A 25,246-nucleotide genomic window follows, 5' to 3' on the forward strand; every position below is an offset into this window, starting at 1 on the left:
GATACTTTCCTGCCGACTGGTCAACTACAGGTAGGACGCTTTGCGGTGGTGGTTTTAGCGTAACCTATGTGGGGTTTGGCATAACCTTCGTTATTTCGAATCCCACATAGGTTACTTGGTGACGATAAATATTGCCAGGAGATGGGTCCAGGTTAAAAAAAAACGAAATTCTCCTTTAAGGGAATGTAAATTGCATGGATCTAGGTTTGCAGAAGATTTCTCAGTCTGATTCGTTCTCCAGCGAGACTCTATGCACTTTTGCACGTTTATCTTTTCAGTATAAGGACGTTAAAACCGATACTGCCAACAATCTGTATCATTGCATAACTTAATGATTCTCTCGTGCCCTTTTTCACTCCAACAGTCTCTTCTGGCTCCGCCTCTCTCTCTCCTCTGACACTCTTCTATCTGCTGTTTGTCTTCATCTCTCCATCTTCCTCTCCAGGACTCGGTGGCGGATAAGGAGTGCTGTAACGTCATGTGTAAATGCTCCGGACATGAAGGCATCCGCGGCTCTCGGGGCCCCCCGGGGTCAAAGGTGAACTGGAATTACACACACGCCTTTTTAACTTTAACATGACGTCAAGAATGTTTGAAACACCGCCAAAAAACAAGTGTACATACGCTGCTTTGAGCTTTGACACTTGAAGTAATTTAATAAAATAATAAGCATACTTTAAAACAGTCCTGACTGAAGGTCAGTATTTAGAATCAGATCACCCAGGTAAACTTCATTTTAAAGGTCCTTACACATCAAGAGCGATGCGAATATACGGGCACGAAATTGCGATGCGAGTTTTGACCCGGCTGTCAATCACAGCCACAGATGTGTACACGTCGGAAAGCGAATTTCTGAAAAATCGACCCGTGATTCGAAATAAGAAACGTCGCAATAACGCTCGGCGAAACTTCGCCGTTGGTATGCACGGTTGCATAGACTGATATAGGTTCGGAAAATATTATTGACGTGCAAATTAATCGCACGAAAAAAACGCTCCCGATGTGTAAGGACCTTAAGTCCCATTTTTCATGCATTCCAAGGTCTCCTAAATGTATATGAGTAAAGCATAGAGCCATGCAGGCTGCACTGCTCACTCTCAGCCTCACAGATTAATGTTCTGCCCTGCTTCTGCAGTTTACACTGTGGTTTAAGTCCCACAGGCATTAACCATCAATCTAATTTAGATTAAATTACATTCTTTTAAGTAAAGTATCACCAATAGGATGGCTAAAGCAGATTGCTAACTTAGCTATGTTCCAGCTACAATCGGTGAGAAGTTTAAGGGCCCTATCTTCGTACGGCGCTATTGTTTGCGCTGCCGTTTGCGCACCCTCTTATGCTATCTTCCCTGCATCTTAAGCTATCGTCTGTCTCCACCATCCAGTTTTGCCCTGGGATCTAAGCGCAGACACAGGTGTAGACGTGGCCCAGGCGTGTCCGTGCGTCTCTTAGCCTATCATCTGCCTGCCGCAAGTGTCATTTTGCGCTCTGGCCAAGATACCATCGCCATGTTCGGAGAGTAAACACAGGTTTGGGCGTTGGCCGTGCCAAAATAAGCGTTCCAGCGCAATGTGTTAGAAAAAAGGGCCTTGGGTGCTCTCAATTTTAACGCCACCAAATAGCTGGTCTTAGCGCAAACACAAAAACACTACGCCAGGCGTACGCCTGAACAGTATTCTCCACGCAGTGCAGGAAATCCTCGCTTGGACGGGCGCTAACGCAAAATTACCGCCGTTGCGAAGATAGGGCCCTATGTCTGCAAGTTTTACGTTTACATGTGAAGAAGCACATTTTAAAAACAGCCAAAGTTGAACAAATGCTACAATTAACCCATTGATACCTGACGCAGCATTTGCGTTTATATCCCTCATTTGTGTGCGTATCCCTTTAAGACGTTCGCGGTCTTAAAGGGACACACACACACACATTGATAACCATTGCTTAGTTTTCCCTTTAGGCTACAAGTGTCCTTGCTCCTAAGCTGTTTCTGTCTTTCCACCAACAGGGTGGGCCTGGACCAAAGGGTCACCCCGGCTACCCAGGGGAGGAGGGCGGCGCTGTAAGTGTGATTCTGTTCATTTCCTTCTCTTTTAAGATGTATTGATAGGACTGTAGGCATCTTTTCTTTTAAGATGTATTGATAGGACTGTAGGCAGGCAGACAGGAAAGGTGGGGAGAGAGAGAGAGGGGATGACATGCGGGCAAAGGACCACGGGTCGGATTTGTTGGCTTTACGTGAAGGACTAAGACTTTGTGGTCCACGTTCTACCAGGTGAGCCACCGGCACGCCCCTTCTGTTCACTTTTAGAAAGGTACAGGGACCTAATTTTATTCATATTCAAGAAACTGGCAGCTGTAGATGAAGGTTCGTCAACATTGCAGTGAACTTGTTTTACCCCACAGCCGTGATATGCGTCTACTCTGTAGTCATCACTGAGCGTCCTTATCTTTGGATGGTCCTCTCACCAGGGAAGCAGCTCTACCCTCTGGATCTCCATGTCCTTGGTTTGTTTGGTTTTAACGGGTTGTTGCTGGTGTGTTTGTGTCTCTCCAGGGGGACAGAGGACGACCTGGACACAACGGACCACAGGGCATCCAGGGCTGTCCTGGGACCAGAGGACCAAAGGTACGGCACACTGGTAGACAGAGAGATGAATGGATGGATGGCTGGACAGACAGATAGACTATTAGTATATATATATATATATATATATATATATATATATATATATATTATATTATATTATATATAGAATGATTAAATGATCAGAATGGGAGGTGGTGACCAGTGTTGCCAACTCTTTTCCAAGAGGCTGCTTCAGATGATGTCACACACTCATTTGCAGTAACATAGTAACTGTAATAATATTACTAAAATCGTATGCCTCCTTATATTACTGTGTTACTGCTAAAAGCAATAATTACCTGTAACTACTAATTACTAATTGCCTTTTGTAGCGCATTACCCCAATACTGTGCTATCGATGAGTCCATGCCATTGTGACTATTACTACTACTACTGCTATTACAACTATTTCCACTAGTAATAACAATAATAATGTATTTTAATAATACTGTAATGATTTTTTTTTTTTTTTTTTTACACCTTTATTTCACCAGGAAAATTACTTGAGATCCAAGATCTCTTTTTCGAGTAAGACCTGGCCATGATAATGACGTATGTGTAACATGCTGATCTCACAGTGTTCTGAAGTGAAGTGTGTGTGACCTGAGCTCTGTCTGTGTGTGTGTCTGCAGGGCAGGGGGGGTCACCGAGGCGAGAAGGTGAGAGACTGCAGTCCTGCAGGAACGCAAACCCAATTAGCCCAGGACATAATATGACATTCTGATTCCAATTAACCGAGGACATAATATGACATTATGTCATAATATGACATTCTGATTCCCTTCTCTGCTGTGCAGGGTGACGACGGAGAGGACGGACTGGACGGAGTCGACGGAGAACAGGTACCCAACTCAGCTCTTATCAATTATATCCCAAAAAGGTTCATAGTCAAATAGCTCTAGTAATTGCAGGATCCATTCTGTAAAAGTCAACCAAGGAATCAAGTCTACCAATCTTCAGCTAATAACAATAATAAAATAAAATAAATTCAGTCAGTCATTTTGAATCGTCATATCTGGGAACCAAACTTCTCAGTTGTCTTCATTACCTTTTCATCTGTCGGAGGTTATATTGTCTGTCAGCAGTCTCGAAACCTATAAATGGATTTCCATGAAATTGATGATATTTTGGTGGTGATCCACGTCTGGGATGTCCGCCATTGTTGAACGATTTTCCTGATTTAGTTACAACTATGAAACTAATGGAGATAGAGAGACTTGATTGACTTGACTCCAAACCCTAAGGGGGATGCTTGTTAACTTTGAACTTAAGTGACACCAAGGATGTGTTTGGGTGCAACAGCAAGTTGGACCCAAAGTTGCCTTCTATAGTTTCGCCTTCTGAGAGTAATATCAAGCAAGAAATGAATTTAAAATGCTCAGATGATGCTACTTGCTGATGTGGTGATCTGTATTATGTCCTGTTCTCCTGGGAAATCTGTGGTTGTGCTGAGGAAACAGACTGTTTGGTTAGGTTTTGAGAGGTTCAGGGGGATTTGGGGAGGTTTTAGGAGGTATTTCAAGCTTCGTGGAAGTGTCGGGGAGGAGGTTTGTGTTTTTTTAGTCATGCTCTATAATGGTTTGGCATTTTGTCTTCATTCAGGTCTTTGAAAATGTATGGTGGAAACAATGATTTTTAGCATGATGTCATTGATGTGAGAAATTTGATACAGTATTATAGCTCTGTGTGAGCATGTGTAAGGCCTAAGGTTTGTAGTCAATCTATGGTGTAAACAAAGTAAATTATTGGTTAATACATTGTCTTCTATTTGGCTGTAGATGTATGTTGAGCCTTTATAACATTACATTACATTACATTACGTCATTTGGCAGACGCTTTTATCCAAAGCGACTTACAATAACACATTTTTGTCAGCAATAGAGCAATCAACTATGGAGCACAGTCTATGACAACTACAACTTCTGAAGGAACAGTGGTACAGGTTTAGGTTAGTGGTACAAGTTTAGGTTAGTATATATATATATATATATATATATATATATATATATATATATATATATATATATATATATATATATATATTTATTTATTTATTTATTTTTTTAATTTATTTTTTTGAAAGAGAGAGAACGAAGTTAGATCAAGAAGGGCCCAGATGGAGCCTGAAAAGGTGTGTCTTTAGTCTTTTCCGAAAGATTGGCAGTGATTCGGCCGTCCTGACCAAAGGTGGAAGCTCGTTCCACCATTGAGGTGCCAGGGACGAGAAGAGTCGAGATCGGGATGAGCGACTTTTGAGCCCCCGTAGCGAAGGAGGGGCGAGGCGTCCTGCACTGGTGGAGGAGCGGAGGGAGCGCTCCTTTACTTATCCTTTGTAAATTAACATTTTGGATGTAAAGTGGAAGGAGGGGGGGACACCACACTGTGTTTATGGGCCTGGGCGGAGGAACTTTGGGGAGGTTTGGGGTGAGCTTGGGGAGGTTTGGGGGAAGGTTTGGAGGGCTTTGTGGGATATCAATGGAGGTCTGTGGAGGTTGATGAGGGTCTTCACACTGAGTTTTGCTGCTTTTGTATTTGCAGGGTGTGACCGGACCAGGCGGAGCGGCAGGAGAGAGAGGAAATGCGGGGAACCCAGTAAAACCTTTACTCTCTCTATCCTCTGCATCCAACAGCATGTGACGCGAAACCAACGGGAGTCGAAAACTGGCTTCTTTTGTGCATCAATTGGCCAAAATATCTTGTGTATTAGAGATGCGGGAGTGAGCTTTTATGCCACCCTAATCCACGTGTTTGCATGAACCGTCCGGCCGCCATAAATCTGCGCAAATAATTTCGTACTATTCATAGATCCGCGCCCGCTGTGCACCCGACATTTCTATTTTGAGCGATTTGGGTAGATGAACTTACTGTTTCTGCTGCCATCGGTGCGATCGCTGCAGTTGACTCCAAATAAACTTACTATTATACTTACTATTACTATTAGTACTACTTACTTACTATTATACTTACTATTATATTACTATTATACTTACTATTATATTACGTATTATAATCCAGTCCAGCACTTGCCCATGTAGCTTACTAGGCTAACGCTATAGCTTTAAGTTTAGATCAAGACTGGATTGACCTGTATGGGAAAATAATCCGAGCGCATCTTCTCTTCCAACCATTCAGTGGAGAATCCTGTTTGACGTTCGTCATTCTGGTGACATCATTGACCATATAAGGAGGAGTAAGAGCAGGCATATCCCCATCGAACATTGACACATGGCTATTTGTTTACACTGCGTTGGGTCCTTCGGGGGTAGGCCCTACTTGCTTTCTAACTATATAGGCGGCTAACATGTGCCTGACGAAAAATAAAGCTTAAAATACATTCATAGACTAGACTAGCACTAGAACGTAATTCATATTAATGTTCCTCATTAATGATACATCATTTCACCCGCCCGCAATTAATCAGAATGTTTATTTTTATGATCCGGCCCGTCCGCGGGGCGGGATATCCGCGGTCAACGCGGTTATAACTGCAGCCCGCGCATCTCTATTGTGTATTAAAAATGACACAAAATTCAACACCCTCATCGTCACATCTTATCACTTGTTTATATATTTATGTATTTATGTATTCATTTATTTATTTATTTACTTAAAAATTATTTATTTAATTACGGTAAATACTTAAAGGAACACTCCGCCCATTTTCAACCAGCTTTGTATCATTGGAACATCAGTAGTATATCAGAAAACTGTAAACTGTTTTGAAGTCTGTCATTTAATTTGACAGTTATTGAGTGTTAAAGTGTGGACCAGTGACATCACTGGTCCACACTAACTCAAATGAATAACTCATTAACTCAAATCAACTCTCAATAACTGTCAAACTATTCATCATTCATCTAGTTTGACAGTTATTGAGAGTTTATTTGAGTTAATGAGTTATTAATTTGAGTTAGTGTGGACCAGTGATGTCACTGGTCCACACTTTAACACTCAATAACTGTCAAATTAAATGACAGACTTCAAAACCGTTTACAGTTTTCTGATATACTACAGATGTTCTAATGATACAAAGCTGGTTGAAAATGGGCGGAGTGTTCCTTTAAGTTGACTAATTAGACCAAATTAGTAACGCCTTATTTATATAGAACTTTTTAAAACAAGAGTTACACATAATTACAATTACAATAATTTAATCATAAATGATTAACAATAGATTAAATGTAAGTAATATAATTAAAATAATGTGACACTGTATTATCATTCTATATTATCATTGTTGTTATTATTGATATTGTTTACAGTTTAATAATAATATATTAATAATACATACACTTTACTTTTATTAATTTATTTCATGTTATTTATTTATTGTTTAAGAGACCAACTGAAATACAGTTTCAATTCAGCCTAAATGAATCAAATCCTCCGCAAGAGTTTGTTTTTTTCCAACTAATGATGATTTTAATTGTCGATTAATCTGTTGATCGTTTTCTCGATTAATCGATTAGTTGTTTGGTCTATAAAATGTCAGAAAATGGTGAAACATTTCCATCAGTGTGTACTGTCATAGACGAGTAAAGAAGCCAGAAAATATTCACCTTTAAGAGGCCGGAATCAGAGAGTTTAGACTTTTTTTCTCTCTATTTCTCACACAAACCAATTTAATAGTTGACAATTTATCGATGAATGGTTATAGCTCTAGTCTGTTTCAGTGTCCCAGTGTTTAACAAAGCGTGTGCAGACTCCACAGCTCAACACATCGGTATTCCCCCCGGCTGGTTGACTGACAGCTGCCTTGTCATCCTCAGGGTATCAGAGGCATCGCAGGAGAGTCCGGCATACCAGGACCACGAGGACTGAGAGGAGACCCGGTGAGTCCCAAATTCACTCTTACTTTCTCTCTCTGTAATTGCGCACAGCATTTGTATTGGGAACTAGGAATTTCCCAGGTCAAAGAGGGGAACGTCGCCTGACCTCGGATTTCCTACCACGATCTCGAGGGAGCCTCACTAGCCTCAACCTCAAAATCCAAGATGGCCGGTCCACGCTTCAACATTAGTGAACGTTGTAGTAATGCTGCATTCCATTTAAACTGTGAGCGTGGGATTCCACAGTTGAGGGACATCACACCCAAGTTGTCGGCGTTCCATTCAAACAATCAGGAAAGCAGCCAGGGTTAGCTCTAGCCAGGCTAGCTCTATCCAGGGTTAGCTCTAGCCAGGGTTAGCTCTAGCCAGGGTTAGCTCTAGCCAGGCTAGCTCTAGCCAGGGTTAGCTCTAGCCAGGGTTAGCTCTAGCCAGGGTTAGCTCTAGCCAGGGTTAGCTCTAGCCAGGCTAGCTCTAGCCAGGGTTAGCTCTAGCCAGGCTAGCCATTGTTACCAATAACAGTTGATAACAATGCATTTTGTGGTATTTTGTGCATACAGCAGCAACATGTCCACACAGGTAGAAGTTAGATAGTACTGTGTGTACAGCTGATTTAATGAGACACAAACAAGACAGAAGTGCTAATAAACAGTATTTACTATCAGGCGCGGACTGCATAATCGGGCATGTCGGGCAAATGCCCGGTGGCCTGGCCTGGCCTGCAATTTTTTTTTTTTTTTTTTTTGGTGCCCGCAGTCAGGCCACTCACTGAACAGCAGGCCAGGCGCCGCCTACTGGTTTACTAGTGGTTTTATTACTTTATTCAGGGTTAAAGTGGGTGCATCTCATTGTAAAATTGGACTCGGCCCAAATTGGGCTTCAAACGGCCCAAATCTGGCTTCAAACGGCCCAAATTTGGCTTCAAACGGCCCAAATCGGGCTTCAAACGACCCAAATCGGGCTTCAAACGGCCCAAATTGGGCTTCAAACGGCCCAAATTCTTCGCCGCCGCCCTTCGGACGCCGGCACGCGCGTCGGCCCGTATCGGCCTGGCCTGCTTGGTATCTAATGCCCGGCCTGAATTATGACCCCAGTCTGCCCCTGTTTACTATGATTATAACTAGGCTGTGTAGTGGATATTTGCATTGACACATGCAGGGAAAACAGAGAAGCAAGTGTACACCATGTCTAAGTAACGTCACAGCGATGACAAGTGTTTGTCCTAGAAAGTCCTTATCTCAGGAAACAGAAGGCCTCCACAGAACTTCCTGAGTATGGGGAGTGATGGAACTTTACATGCGAAGCTCAGTATAAAATGTCTCGTGTGTGACGCGTTTTCACAATAAACTAGATCTATCTTCACTGTAGCCAGTGTTGTCTTCTTGTGTGTCGAAGTTTTTCAGCTTCTACATGTTGAAGCGCGCAGCAGCAGCCATCTTGAATTTTTGAGGCTGAGGCTGGCGAGGCTCCCCCACGAGTTCGGCGGAGAAAATCCGAGGACAGCTCCCAGTTTAAATGGAACGCAGCATAAATGTTGATTAGCACTTCTGTCTCATTTGTGTCTCATTAAATCATTGTACACACAATACTGCCTAACTCATATCTGGAGACATGTTGCAGAATGGGTCAGGTCCCATTAGTGGACAGATCTCTCTCACCCAGTGCAAGTGCAATGGCAAAATCTAGCACTCAAAATCTCCCTTTTTTTTCATTTTAATTACCACTGGGTCAGTACATCAAAGGACGTGTTTCAGCGACCGTTTCATATCTGTTCCATCTGTTGGTGCTGTGACCTTTGACCTCCTGATTGGTTGCCGGTAATCAGTGGTGGGTGCCTGGGCAGATCTTGTCTGAACAGAGATGGAAAGTTTTTCAATCCTGTCTAGATAGTTGTCTGCACACCGCCTGTGGGCGTCAGATGAGAGGGGGCGTGACACCACTTTATCCAGCGTGAGACCCTGCCCCTCTAAGGGTCTCTGCACGGCCCTGAGCAAAAGTAATAGTAATGTAACGAGTAACATAGCTAATTACTTTTGATACCAAGTACAGAAATGAGTGAAGTAATTGTATTACTTTTTAAAGGAGTAATCAGTAATAAGTCTAATTACACTTCTGAATAACATGCCCAACACTGTCCATGTAGGCTCATCTCTCTCTCTCTCTCTCTCTCTCTCTCTCTCTCTCTCTGTGTCTCTCTGTGTGTGTGTCTCTCTCTCATTCTGCATCTCTTTCTCTCCTGTGTTTGAAAAATGTCTTCAAATGTGCTTATTATGACAGAAATGATCTAGATTGACAACGATATTCACAAACGATAGAGTGAGTCAAATAATTAATAGATACTAGACCAAACAATTGGACTGATTCTGCACATCAACAATTGCATAAAAGCAATTCAGTACATAGAGTTGAAGTCAATGTATAACGACACAGGGACACTGGGAGGGATGGGGGAGCACTTCTGACAAGACAACATTTGCCTGAGGTAGGGTCAAGACAGAGGTCCCAGTGAGGCCAGCACCATGGGCAGATCTTGTCTGAACAGAGATGGAAAGTTTTTCAATCCTGTCTAGATAGTTGTCTGCACACCGCCTGTGGGCGTCAGATGAGAGGGGGGGTGACACAGCGAGTAAAGACCTGACGGCCCTGGAACTCTGCTGTCTGTCAGATGATCCAAACATCTCATGATGTGAAAGGTGGACTGGATACCCACTGTATACATGTATGTATAGAGAGAAGATACCCACTCCATACATGTATGTATAGAGAGAAGATACCCACTCCATACATGTATGTATAGAGAGAAGATACCCACTCCATACATGTATGTATAGAGAGAAGATACCCACTCCATACATGTATGTATAGAGAGAAGATACCCACTCCATACATGTATGTATAGAGAGAAGATACCCACTCCATACATGTATGTATAGAGAGAAGATACCCACTCCATACATGTATGTATAGAGAGAAGATACCCACTCCATACATGTATGTATAGAGAGAAGATATACGTCGCCACTACGAAACGAAACATGCCCTCGCTTTTTCAAACAGATAAAAAAGTAGATTATTATATTGAAATGTTATTTTAGATTTAGAATGTTAATTTTCTATAAAACACAATACATTTGTGGCTTTCCTCAGTGTGGACAGGCTGAAACACGTCTGTTTTGTTTACTGCTGCTGTGCGGATTAAAACCTTTCTTTGAAACTTGAAGCTGTGAGTTCTGCCGGTTCCATTTGGCTTTTCATGCTTTGTTGGGCCGGCACCCAAAGTATTTAACACTGAGTTGAGCACACAATTTCTTGGACTTAATAGCGTGATCCTCCCACGTGCTACCTCCTGCCAGTGAAGCTCCCTGCTGTCAGGTGACAAGAAGCGGCTGGCAACTGGAGGAAACATGTTGCTAGTCTACGGCTCTCAGATCAGCAGAGGGTGGAGCAGTGACCAGGGCAGCAGGGGGAAATTGGCCCAAGTTCAAGATTCAAGATTCAAGATTTTTATTGTCACTCCAAGTATCACATGTGAAATTCTTGTGCTGTGGACTCCGTTTACAACATAGTACAAATATAACAGGACATATGAGTGCAAAAACAGCGAGACACAACAAGCAATAAGGCAGTATAGTGATAAGACAAGTCAGAGACAGTGGCATATTCACTGCACATAGGTGCACATGTCATGTGCATACTTTAGATGTGCTTAAACATTTTAAATTCGACGTATTTGACATACATGCAAATAGCATGTACCTTATTAAACATACAATTAAACATTAGACATACGTAATGGTAACAGCTACAGTACGGTACAGTACGGCTACTACTCTTTTTTTTTTTTTTTTTTTTTTTTTTTTTTCCCCCGATTTTTTTTAATCCCATTTTATCCCCCATTAGTGCTAATTCTATATTTATCCTGGTTGCTACTCCATCCTCTGTCGATCAGGGAGAGCCGAGACTGATTCCATGCCTCCTCCGAGACATGGGCAGTCAATCAGCCACTTCTTTTCACCTGACAGGGGAAGCTTCACCGGTAGGACATAGTACGTGGAAGGGTCACGCTATTCCAACCAGTTCCCCTCCCCCTGAACAGGCGCCCTTAACGATGAGAGGAGGAACCACACTAGCAACCAGGACAATGCATGTTTTTAGTGAAGGGGGTTCCTATATGAAGGAAACCCCCGGGAGGCACGGGGAGAACATGCAAACTCCACACAGAAAGGCCGTTTTTGCCTACTACTACTACTACTACACTATTTGTGTATGTTAAGGAGTCTCGTGGCCTGCGGGAAGAAACTGTTCCTCAAGCGATTTGGGCGTGCTTTTAGGACCCTGTATCTCCTCCCTGAGGGTAACAGGTACAAGTACAAGTACAAGTAACAAGTAACAAGTACAATTGATGAGAAAATGAAATGGGGGGGGGGGGAATCAGAAAGAATAATCATTTTGGAAAGTTAACATTGCCTGTAAGGCTACGTGTTGAGAAAGCTATGTGACTGATGGATCCTTGAATCTTGTTCAAAATCCCATTGGAGAGTTTAAAAAATGAACGGGGGCCAGGCAGAGAGATAGTAAGCATACTATTCTGCGTTCTTCAAAACAGATGTGTTTTTTTGCGGATAACGCCAACAGAGATGACATTATATAATGTTATCTTTTCACTCTTTTCACTGATTTATTGTCAACTGAAGAGAAAGGGAGGAAGACACTGAGTCAAAGTAAACCCTTACATCAAATACATCCGAGTCTCAATCCTTTTGTTGTACAAAGTACAAAGCCTGGGAATCAGCTGGGATGATTTACACATTAGACTGGAAAGCGCAGCCTAAACCTCTCAGATTATTCAGTTTTATTCGTTTATCTGCGAATATTTAACTTGGTGTCAGGCTCTTTTTCCAGCTCCACCCTGGTCACAATCACACAGGTCAGCACATTGGCACTGAGAGTTGACCAGTACAACGAGCTCCACTGCAGCAGCCAGCTGGGCTTTTACTGGGAGCTCAGAAAACTTTGTGAAATGCGCACAAAGTCTCACACCCTAAGCCCTATCTGCTACTTACCCAGTGTTTCCCATACATAAAGGAATTTGTGGCGGGCTGCCAGAAAAGGATTTGGACCGCCACAATAAGATGTTGACCAATTTTTTTTTTTTTTTTTTTTTTTTTTTTTTTTTACAGTGCACCTGAACGCAACATGCAAGATATCCGCTGAATAAGTGTCCAATAAATGTTCATGTGATTCTGGCCAATACTTCTGTTATAGCATTTCAGTCTGGAATATGGAATATCTTTCAATAATCTATGATTTAGCTGCCAAATTGTCAAATACCGCCATCTGCTCGCTACCCAGGCACTTATGTATGTACTTAACCTAACTAACTTAACCTAACTAACTATCCGGTGTGCACAACACTGTCAGCCTAAACTCCGGCTGACACCCCAAAAACCTACAATCCGCTACAGAAAAATGTATATTGTTTGTTTATTAACTGGCCCCTCGCCTTCTATCATTTCACGAAAGTGGCAAAGCAAGTTGAGTATCCCTGACCTATAGGGAGAAATTTAGTTTGTCATTGTAAAACCACAGCACAGTAATGATGACATGTTCTTCATAGATCTAGCCTTTTAATTTTGCTCTTAAGCTTTCTCAAAGTACACCAAATTCATGCATTTTACTTTAAAATGTTTAAAAAATATCTCGCGGGGGAGCATGCCGCCGCACCCCCCTAGGGGGTCTGCGGTCCCCCACCACAAATACTCTAAATCCTGTGGGAAACACTGTTACCAATGATGATGTTGATTGGTACGCTGTTCCTCATACTAGCTCCAGATAGTTAGGCACAAACCAATACAAGGTCAACGGGGTCACGCTCCTGTCTGTGCAAGCTGACTGAGGCTCAAAGAAATGTCCTCCACAGTCACACAAAGTACATTTATTTCAGTTGGCCAACTGTTCCAACCTCATCGACACAACCCTCCACAGTAGGGATGCACGGAATTCGAGTTTCTTTCCCGATATCTGATATGGCGATATATTCTCCAACTCTCGTTTAGGTTGATTGCCGATGCCTATGTGCGCAATTTTTTTCTTTTCGATTTTACCTCATTTTCTCCCAATTGTACTGCGCCAATTTCCCACCCCTGCTGCGCCGGTAGCTGCTCCACCCTCTGCCGATCTGGGGAGAGCAGAGACTAGCACCATGCCTCCTCCAATACATGCGCAGTAGTCAGCCACTTCTTTTCACCTGACAGCGGGAGCTTCACCGGTAGGACGTACTGTAGCACGTGGGAGGATGACGCTATTCCCTCTGACCATTTCATTTCTCTTTATGCTGATGATATTTTACTTTTTTAGGAGATGCGCCAAATTCAACATTGTACCCTTTGTCTATTTTTGATCATTTTGGTAATTTATCTGGAGGCAAAATCAACTGGGCTAAATCTGTTATTCTCCCACTGAACAACGCCATGGGATTAGGCACAACACCCCAGTGGTCCAGAAATTTAAATATGTAGGTATTGACATTTTTCCATCTCTACAAGCAATTGTCAGGGCAGGTGGAGTCAGACTTGGAGCGTTGGTCATCTCTCGCCAATTCAATTCAAGCTCGAGCCTTGCCTTGCATTTAAGACAATTTTTTTTTTTTTCTTTAAAGCAGCTACGAGCAAGATTTTCGATTGTTATTAAACAGTCTAAATTTAATATCGATGCATCACATCTTACCTCTAATAGTAGACGAGACCAACGCAGAGTAGTCTCGCTTGAACCCCGAGTGAATCGGCCAGTGTTAGTCTGTCTGTGGCCGGGGCAGATCAGGAAGTGAAATGAAACGGTTTGCGGCAGCCACTTCGGCCATAACCACAAAATAATAAAATTACTTCCAAACAAACTGTTAGAATATAACGAGAGATGTTGGCGAGAGTAGCGAGCCCCTGCATGGCGTTCTCCTTGTTTATGGTCTGTTGCTAGGCAGAGCGAAACGGCGGAAGGCAGGCAGCTGCCGTAAACCGTTTCGTTTCACTTCCGGGTTTATCCGGCCCGCCGGTAGACAGACACAGACTCTATAATCATCAAGAGAGCAATCTCCGATTCACATGGCTTTGGTCTCAGCTACTATTATAGGTAAGATGTGATGCATCAATATTGTAATTATACTGTTTAATAACAATCGAAAATCTTGCTCGTAGCTGCTTTAAATCAAAAAATCTAATTTTTATACATAAAAAAACTATAGGTTCAGGGCAGGCACCGTTTATGCACTGGTACCATTTTAGAAGTATTGTTTTAGGACCGGTATTGAAAAAACACAAAACGATACACGTCACACGGACACACCTGTTGTTCATCTTGTTCTGAACATGTCTCTGTCCTCCTATCAGATCCACAGGGAGCGCACCACAGGCAGCTTATCAGACAATGCCTTCAGTGTGCGGCCACACACACAGCTGGACTACAGCTGTACGCTGGAGTCTAGAAGCCTGACACACAAACCAAACAGTGTATCTGTTAGGCCTTGGCCACACTGATCCGTGGTGTCTGTCCGTGTGCGTTCATTTCTCTGTTCACTTCCATTCATTTTCAATGACAGCTGTCCGACTGTCCGTGGAGCACTCAGAAGCGTACGTATCCAGAAAATGTGCATACGTTTTGATGGACAGAAAGTTGAAGAGGGATGAACTTTTTCTGGACGGACGTATCGGATGGTCGGATGGTCGGATAGTCACTGTCCGTTTAGCCAATCGGAGTCGAGGTCTCGAGAGGAGGCGTTCCGAGATTTGTTTCAACTTTTCAAAGATGGCGGCCGAGGCAGTGAAGGAGGCTATCATTAATGCTGTGTGTACACCATCCCGCTGTTGTACAACGTGATAGTCAGTGTCACCGTCTGATTTCACCCTCTAATCTGGTCATTCGGTGGCATTTTATTGCCACATCAGTAACGTAGCGCACAGAGCTAACAGCTAGCTGACGCCAGCTTTCTTCTTCTCTCGGTTTATAGGCGGGTCGCTGACACCTTCAAGGTGCTTACCGCCACCTGCTGTACAAGGCCTTCGGGTTCACTTTCCATTGTCACTAAGAACAGCTGCTGTCATGACTCTGGCCTTGTTGTGTTGTTGTTTGACAGGGAGAACAGCTGCTGTCATGACTGTGGCCTTGTTGTGTTGTTGTTTGACAGCTTGTTGTGTTGTTGTTTGACAGGGAGAACGGGGCGCCGACAACAACGTCGCAGGATCCAAAGGAGACGTCGGGAACCCAGGCTTACCGGTAGGTAGGAAAACATGGCCGCCTTGTGTGCGGGGGAGAGATGCCAGAACTGTACAAGGCCGGTCTGTTTGGACACAGCAGTGATAGATCACCAGCTCACAGTCTGGAACGGTTACCACAGATAGGAAGTGTGTGCATGCTGCACTCACTCAGTTGTCCTCGTTTTTCTTCTCTTGAAGCCTGATAATAAACCTCTTGGAGAAAGAGAAACAAAATCCTGCACATGTCTGACAATGTATTAAAAATGAAAACCGGACACATCTTGGCTGCGTAAATGTTCACATCATGGGCAATTAGGGGTGTCACGATACACTCAGTTCACGATACGATACGATACCCGATATTGGGTTCACGATAACGATACGATACGATATCTTAACAATATTTTTTTGCGATCGATTTGTAAGTCGAGGGGGCATCCTCCACGCTAATTGGAGTCATTTCACCATTTTCATCCTCCGTGTGTCTGTAACGTCCCTCGTCTGTTCAAACAAAGCAATGAAAAGGAGAGCGAGCATGCAATCAGATGCAGATCAGTGCCACCATGTTCAGCTTCTTTTCCTCGCGATATGAGATTTCATCTCAACGATACATATTGGCACGTTTTGATATCGCGATATATCGTGGGACAATATATTTTGACATCCCCATGGGCAATATATCGATATTATATCATTATCGTAATATGAGACTAGATATGGTCGTAGATTTTGGATGTGCTAATAATGGTGACATGGCATACTGTAAGTGTTGTCTTTTGCTGGCTTTAAAGGCTGCATTACAGTAAAGTGTTGTTATTTTCTGAACTTACCAGACTGTTTTAGCTGTTCTATTATTTGTCTTTACCTAGTCATTATATCCACATTACTAAGATCAAAAAATCTCATTGTGCAAATATTTTGTGAAAGCACCAATAGTCATCCCCACAAGTATTTTTTTTTTCTATAGAGATGTCTGGGAATGCCCACAAAATGTTAAACGGCTGGCGCGCGAGTGGGGTAAAACCGCCCATATATCTCATGGGCTGACTCACCAAAAGACGGTGCTGCGGCTCTAAACTACAGGTTTGGGGGTTCTAGAGCAGAACACAAGACGTCTGCTCAGATGTGCGTTTACTGCGGTGGTTAAATCCCCGATCGTGTCTGCCTGGGCTGGGCTATCAGCTCAATTCTAACTTTGCTGAATGGATGGAACGGGGGAATTTACCCCACCCTGACCCCGCCCCCAGGCTAACCCAGCGTCTATTGTGGGCGTTCCTACAGCCTGTATGGGCGTTCCCAGACATGCCGACTGTCTCTATATTGCCCAGCCCTATTTTGTTACAATCAAAGTGCTTGTGACATCTTACATGTAGCTTTGACTTACAACTGAACATTTAGCATTTAACATTTAGCCTACTTGAAAATGCCTACTGTACGTACAATACAATTGTAGGTAGGTATTTGGAGATAACAGAGAAACTATGATCAGAACAGTCATTCTTCTACTTGTCAATTTGCCGGGGACCTGATGGAGCCCTGGTGGTCCGCGGACCGCACAGTGAAAACCACTGGTAGAGCTGGGTCAGCTTACTGTGGTGTGGCTGGAGATCCATTCAGTAACCTTCTCAGTAAAAGTGAATAGTGTGATGATTTTCTTCTTCTAATTTATTTTCATTCTCTCTCTCTCTCACACACACACACACACACACACGCGCACCCACACACACACGCACACGCACACGCACACACACACACACACACACACACACACACACACACACACACACACACACAGGGTGTTCCAGGAGAGGACGGGCTGGCGGGTGTGAGTGGACCTGATGGAAGTCCGGTGAGATTCTATCTTTGACCTTGACATCTTTACCTACTGTATTATCTCTGTAACAAAGTATCTTTATTTTATTTATTTTATTTAACCTTTATTTAACCAGGCAAGTCATTAACAACAGATTCTTATTTACAATGGCGACCTGGCAAAAGAAATAATAAAAATAATAATAAAAAATAATTTAAAATGACAAGGCACATATCAGGACACATCCTATACTTACGTCCCATCTCGGGACAAGCCAGAAGTAGCGCTGCTGGGAATTGCACCCGTATCTCCGTGGTGGTAGGCGAATGCTTTTACCTCAACACTACCCAGACGCCCCATATCATCATATATTGGAGAAAAAATCCTTATGATTATTGATTTCAACCATATCGTCCAGCCCTAGTTTGCAGGTTAATTCGTTAATTTCATGAGGTCCCACAGAATACTAGCTCTTTGCGAATAGGGCATACAGTAAGTCTGTATCGTTCTGTACAAATACCGTAAATTTCGGACTATAAGCCGCGGCTTTTTCCCCGTTTTTTGCCCCCTGCGGCTTATATAACGGTGCGGCTTATCTATGGATTTTTTCAGCAAAAATAAAAATAAAAAACGGAATTCTCTCTTCTTTAGCACTCTTTCTAACTATAAATCCACTTCTGTTTTAATTTCCTCTCTTGCCCTCTTTTCACCACACCGCGGACACTGTGTGCACTGTAAAAAAAAACACAGGTGGTGTTGTGTTATGTTGTTTTGTTGAAATGTTAATAAATGGGAGCTTCCTCAAACAGCCATCTCTTTCCCGACAATCCCCTCTGTGCACGAACCCTTACATATGGTAATTAAACATTAAAACACAATTAAAAAAAAAAAAAAAACATTAAAACACCTGCGGCTTATAGTCCGGTGCGGCTTATATATGTAACAAACAGGCAATTTTGCTGCTGCGGCTTATACTCCGGTGCGGCTTATAGTGCGGAAATTACGGTAATAATGACGATACATAAACGACTTGAAGTCGTTAATTGCTTCCAGCAGAATCAGCAGTGAGAAGCTGATGTTGAGGCATTCCTCCCATGTGTTTGATGTCCAGTGGAGCGCAGTAGAGATCAGGGTGGACAAACAGATGTAGGCAGCTCAGACACAGAGAAAACACATTGTTTAACACAGAAATGTCTACTGGCTGTGAAACCACATGTCATGACCAGGCTGCTGTGAGGAACAGCTGGTTGGCTGGATGTGAAACCACATGTCATGACCAGGCTGCTGTGAGGAACAGCTGATTGGCTGGATGTGAAACCACATGTCATGACCAGGCTGCTGTGAGGAATCAGAATCAGAATCAGAATCAGAAAGACTTTAATGATCCCCGGGGGGAAATTGGGACAAGTTGCAGCTGCGCGCACTCAGGCATGAAATATCCACATAACACAACATAGCATAACGCAGTATCACACAGTATCTCCCTAAACGTAAAAAACAGTCAATACAATAAAATGCAATAAAATAAAATAGAATAAATAGAATAAAATAAAATAAAATAGGGTCAATGGGATAGTAAAAGTAAGAATTGTAGAATAGCATTCATTAAGTAGTTACAGTTGCAATCTATGTACAGTACGTGTCAAATTGCAGTTATTGCACATTGGAATTAAATTAAATCAAATTGCACATTACGTGTGACGTAACTAAGGCACAGCTATCCAATCGGCTGATTGGAACAGCTGATTGGCTGGATGTGTTGGAGAAGCAGGTTTAAATCCCATTGCAGTAGGTGTTCTTTTAATTTGTGTTGCCTTGTGGAAAAATGCCACTGCCTAACTTTGGAGCGTTATTCAGTCCCTCCAGGACTGTTTTTTTCCAGGGGGTTTTTCTTATCTGAATTTTTTGCGGCAACATTGTGGGAACTGGCAAAAATTGCAAGATGAGGAAAAAAGTTTAAAAAAAATCTTCTTCTAACTAATGACAAACCTAATGACAACTTTTCTCAAAAATTGCAATGGAATTTGCAAAGTTTTATGTTATTTTAATACAGTAAAATTGCTTGAACTGGCAAAAATTGCAAGTTGATGAACGTGTTTTTGTGGAGGAATCGTGTGAATTTTGAAAAATTGCAAGCCCCCGCAAATACTGTGGAGATTGGTTAAATTTGCATGAATTGCTGCTAACGCAAAATGGCAATTTCGTGGAGGGACTGGTTATTTGGCCCCGTTCCTAGTGTGCAGCTAGCAGTATTTAGCATAGAATAAGCTAGCATGACATGTTTGGTAGCAATGGACACCAGAAACTTCACTCTTTTTAGTTAGGACTGGACAATATACTGTTGATAATTAAGCTCAAATATATCCAGATCACTGTCCCTACTAGGTGTGCAACCTAATCAAGGTTACATCAGAACTCTGTGAAGCCAAGTGAAGCATGTTATACTGTACTAAAATTTATATATATATTTATATTATATTATATTATTTTATATTTTAATTTATACTGTACTAAAAACATGTTATACTGTACTCAAATTTATAAAAAAATATCATCACGACTGGAATGCCTCTTGTCCAATCAAATTGCTCTGCCGGAACTAAGTGTTTTTATCAAATAAAAACAGAACAAGGTGAATGTAACTGTGCTGACTGTGGCTCTTCTCTGTAGGGTCCAGATGGAAGACGAGGACTGCCCGGGCTGAAGGTACGCAATCAAATAACATACAGTCTACAATAACTACTCAGTCTACACACCCTGCCTTGTAACACACAACGTGACCGTGTGTGTGTGTGTGTGTGTGTGTGTGTGTGTGTGTTTCGGCAGGGTGCGAGCGGACCGCCAGGCAGTGCAGGAGTCCCAGGGTCCTCTGGTCCCTCAGGGCCCCAGGTAACTGTACAGGACGTCCTGCCACAGATAAACAAACAAACAGTACAAAGCATAAACTGTATGTTTACATGGACTGCAATATTCCGATATTATCCCGATTAAGACAATACTGTAAATAAAACACAGCTAGGTTAGGTTAGGTTAGCTTAGGTTAGGTTATCTTTTATTTATCCCCATGGTAAAATTCATACAGTCCTTCACCCACAGACGATTAGCCTGTTAGCTCATGTTTTTATCCTCCAGAATACAGTCCTTCACCCACAGACGATTAGCCTGTTAGCTCATGTTTTTATCCTCCAGAATACAGTCCTTCACCCACAGACGATTAGCCTGTTAGCTCATGTTTTTATCCTCCAGCATACAGTCCTTCACCCACAGACGATTAGCCTGTTAGCTCATGTTTTATCCTCCAGCATACAGTCCTTCACCCACAGACGATTAGCCTGTTAGCTCATGTTTTATCCTCCAGCATACAGTCCTTCACCCACAGACGATTAGCCTGTTAGCTCATGTTCTATCCTCCAGCATACAGTCCTTCACCCACAGACGATTAGCCTGTTAGCTCATGTTCTATCCTCCAGCATACAGTCCTTCACCCACAGACGATTAGCCTGTTAGCTCATGTTCTATCCTCCAGCATACAGTCCTTCACCCACAGACGATTAGCCTGTTAGCTCATGTTCTATCCTCCAGCATACAGTCCGTGTCAATAAGCATCAATGCACCGATAGCTCTGTTCCCATTTGGTTGGGCGGGGCTCTGAGCAGCACTCGTGTGACCCTCTCCCCTGTGTCTGTGTAGGGAACCAGAGGGGAAGGAGGAGAGCCTGGACCCAGGGGACCCATGGGCCTGCCTGGACCTCAGGTCAGTACAACCTCAACACTCAACTGCTCCAGTCTGCACCACACCTTTACTGACTCAACCCCCACACTCACTGCTCCAGTCTGCACCACACCCTGACCTCAGGTCAGTACAACCTCAACACTCACTGCTCCAGTCTGCACCACACCCTGACCTCAGGTCAGTACAACCTCAACACTCACTGCTCCAGTCTGCACCACACCCTGACCTCAGGTCAGTACAACCTCAACACTCACTGCTCCAGTCTGCACCACACCCTGACTGACTCAACCTCAACACTCCCTGCTCCAGTCTGCACCACACCCTGACCTCAGGTCAGTACAACCTCAACACTCACTGCTCCAGTCTGCACCACACCCTGACCTCAGGTCAGTACAACCTCAACACTCCCTGCTCCAGTCTGCACCACACCCTGACTGACTCAACTGCTTAGCTACCTCCACCACAGAGTTGGAACAGGGTTATGTTATGTTTTGTGAAGTGAAGTGTTTGTAAATTTGTCGTTGTCAAGTCTGACTTAATCACAAGACGTCATCTGCTTCTTCCAGGTTTGAATGATCAGCTGCTTCTGATTAGAGTTGTTATTATCGTCACATTGAGCCAATACATTTCAGATCCACTCTTCATTATTCATGAGTCCAACAAGGAGATTTAAATCTTATAAGGTTCAAATCAGTGTCAGTCATCTGGAGGCAATAACTCAGGAACTCAACGTTGACTTTTTTTTAAGAGCTAAAAACTTTCCTTCCAAAAGACTCATTTGAGAATGAAATATTTCCCAATGGAAACAGATAGATTATGAAGCGATTTATTTCCAATAATACAATACAACTAATTAGGTCATAGAATATGGTGATCCATATTTGATCCATCGAAGCTCCTAGTGACATGATCCATTGTTCTGTCGATTTATGCTGCCTTGTCTAAAAATGCTACTCTGCGTGCTACTCTATCTGTAAAGACCTACCCTATCTGTAAAGACCTACTCTATCTGTAAAGACCTACCCTATCTGTAAAAACCTACCGTATCTGTAAAGACCTACCGTATCTGTAAAGACCTACCCTATCTGTAAAGACCTACCCTATCTGTAAAGACCTACCCTATCTGTAAAGACCTACCGTATCTGTAAAGACCTACCCTATCTGTAAAGACCTACCCTATCTGTAAAGACCTACCCTATCTGTAAAGACCTACTCTATCTGTAAAGACCTAGCCTATCTGTAAAGACCTACTCTATCTGTAAAGACCTACCCTATCTGTAAAGACCTACTCTATCTGTAAAGACCTACTCTATCTGTAAAAACCTACCCTATCTGTAAAGACCTACCCTATCTGTAAAGACCTACTCTATCTGTAAAGACCTACCCTATCTGTAAAGACCTACCCTATCTGTAAAGACCTACTCTATCTGTAAAGACCTACCCTATCTGTAAAGACCTACCCTATCTGTAAAGACCTACCCTATCTGTAAAGACATACCCTATCTGTAAAAACCTACCCTATCTGTAAAAACCTACGCTATCTGTAAAGACCTAGCCTATCTGTAAAGACATACCCTATCTGTAAAAACCTACCCTATCTGTAAAAACCTACCCTATCTGTAAAGACCTACCCTATCTGTAAAGACCTAGCCTATCTGTAAAGACCTACCCTATCTGTAAAGACCTACCCTATCTGTAAAAATCTACCCTATCTGTAAAAACCTACGCTATCTGTAAAGACCTAGCCTATCTGTAAAGACCTACCCTATCTGTAAAGACCTACCCTATCTGTAAAAACCTACCCTATCTGTAAAAACCTACGCTATCTGTAAAGACCTAGCCTATCTGTAAAGACCTACCCTATCTGTAAAGACCTAGCCTATCTGTAAAGACCTAGCCTATCTGTAAAGACCTAGCCTATCTGTAAAGACCTACCCTATCTGTAAAAACCTACCCTATCTGTAAAGACCTACCCTATCTGTAAAGACCTACCCTATCTGTAAAGACCTACCCTATCTGTAAAAACCCCCCCCCCCCCCCCCCCCTTCCCCAATCCTGGTGTTCTCCTATGTAGATCATATATACGGAAGATGAACACTCCAACTTACTTCCTTGACAGCTAGATCCACATTTTTCTTCTCGCTAATTCTCAATGGCTTCCTTGTTTTGCTCGGGAGTACAAAAAAACTTTAATTGGCGATTTTTTTACATTTGTTGTCTGCGCAGCCCCACCACACAACAGCTTTTAGCTATGTTTAATTCAATGAAAATGGTGAAGAACCAATTTCAAAAATTTCAACGGATTCGAAAACCTTAGGGGCGTGAGATTTAATATATATTCATATTCCCCACGGGAAAGCCGTCCTTTAAGTATTAAGTATTAATAATGTCCAGTCCAGCATCTGTGTGAAGTCTGCAGGCGAGCAGTTTGCTGTGTGAGCAGAATGATCTGCAGCCAAACACAGAACATATACAGGGACTTGGCTCAGTGGTATCAAAGCAGAGACAGCTTCTGCCAACAGACACAGTAGTACAGCACATGCTGACACCATGGAGTGCCAAAGTCACACCCTCTTCCGGGATTTGTTCTGTATAAATTAAAGGAACACTCCGCCCATTTTCAACCAGCTTTGTATCATTAGAACATCAGTAGTATATCAGAAAACTGTAAACGGTTTTGAAGTCTGTCATTTAATTTGACAGTTATTGAGTGTTAAAGTGTGGACCAGTGACATCACTGGTCCACACTAACTCAAATTAATAACTCATTAACTCAAAGCAACTCTCAATAACTGTCAAACTATGCATCATTCATCTAGTTTGACAGTTATTCAGAGTTGATTTGAGTTAATGAGTTATTAATTTGACACTTTAACACTCAATAACTGTCAAATTAAATGACAGACGTCAACAGTTTACAGTTTTCTGATATACTACTGATGTTCTAGTGATACAAAGCTGGTTGAAAATGGGCAGAGTGTTCCTTTAATTAATTATAAAATCTCTTTATGAAGGTAAAGTTGTCGTTGTTGCTGTTGTTGCTGTTGTTGTTGCTGTTGTTGTTGTTGTTGTTGTTGTTATGACACGGTGTGACTGTCCTGGTTTTTCAGGGCGGACATGGACGAGCAGGAAACCCGGGATCACCTGGACGCCACGGAGCTAACGGACCCAAGGTGTGTGACTTCCTGTACATCCTCAGTAGTCCAACGTACACATGCTATCCTTTAATATGCTATAATATATATAATATAGGGCTGTGCCGATTCACTTATCTCCCGATTCGATACTATCACGATACTTTGGTGCCGATTCGATATATATTGCGATTCACGATTATTGCGATTCTACGATTATTGCGATTCGATATTACGATTTATTGCGATTTTTGTTTATTTTTTTCTTTTCTTTTTTCAGTTTGTTTGCTTTTTTACACTAGATTAGAACATGGGAAAAGTTGAATCATACACTAGAGACTGTATATTATATATCATGAGTAGGGCTGGGCGATATAGTTAAAAACAGGGGCGGACTGGGATCATAATTCAGGCCGGGCATTAGATGCCAAGCAGGCCAGGCCGATATGGGCCAACGCGCGTGAAATTTGGGCCGTTTGAAGCCAGATTTGGGCCGTTTGAAGTCCAATTTTACAATGAGATGCACCCACTTTAACCCTGAAGTGTAATTATTACTTCAGACTAACTAATAAAGTAATAAAACCACTAGTAAACCAGTAGGCGGCGCTTAGCCTGCTGTTCAGTGAGTGGCCTGACTGCAAGCACCAAAAAAAAAAAAAAAAAAAAAAAAATTTTTTTTTTTTTTTTTTTTTTTTTTTTTTTTTTGCGATTATCGATTCTGGAATAAAAGATCGATCCAAAAAATCGTGACATTAAAAATCGCGATACTTAGGTGAATCGATTTTTTCTCCCACCCCTAATATAATATATATTAATATAATATAATATATATATAATATATATAATAATACACATGCTATCCTTTTCT

General features: G+C 42.4%; 1 protein-coding gene across 1 annotated transcript in view; it reads left to right on the forward strand.

The window, feature by feature from the left end:
- The window catches only part of col6a4a (collagen, type VI, alpha 4a), a 136,249-nt gene that overhangs the window by 75,457 nt on the left and 35,546 nt on the right, over positions 1-25,246 (forward strand). The window contains exons 14-26 of the mRNA XM_083662796.1: positions 446-538; positions 2,007-2,060; positions 2,556-2,627; positions 3,260-3,286; positions 3,425-3,469; positions 5,166-5,219; positions 7,397-7,459; positions 15,653-15,718; positions 17,495-17,548; positions 20,183-20,218; positions 20,339-20,401; positions 21,203-21,265; positions 24,355-24,417. Coding sequence (XP_083518922.1) covers positions 446-538; positions 2,007-2,060; positions 2,556-2,627; positions 3,260-3,286; positions 3,425-3,469; positions 5,166-5,219; positions 7,397-7,459; positions 15,653-15,718; positions 17,495-17,548; positions 20,183-20,218; positions 20,339-20,401; positions 21,203-21,265; positions 24,355-24,417 — 753 coding nt within the window. The remainder of the gene's footprint in view (positions 1-445; positions 539-2,006; positions 2,061-2,555; positions 2,628-3,259; positions 3,287-3,424; positions 3,470-5,165; positions 5,220-7,396; positions 7,460-15,652; positions 15,719-17,494; positions 17,549-20,182; positions 20,219-20,338; positions 20,402-21,202; positions 21,266-24,354; positions 24,418-25,246) is intronic.

This window comes from Poromitra crassiceps (assembly GCF_964638095.1).
Source record: "Poromitra crassiceps genome assembly, chromosome: 29".
Classification (NCBI taxonomy): Eukaryota; Metazoa; Chordata; class Actinopteri; order Beryciformes; family Melamphaidae; genus Poromitra; species Poromitra crassiceps.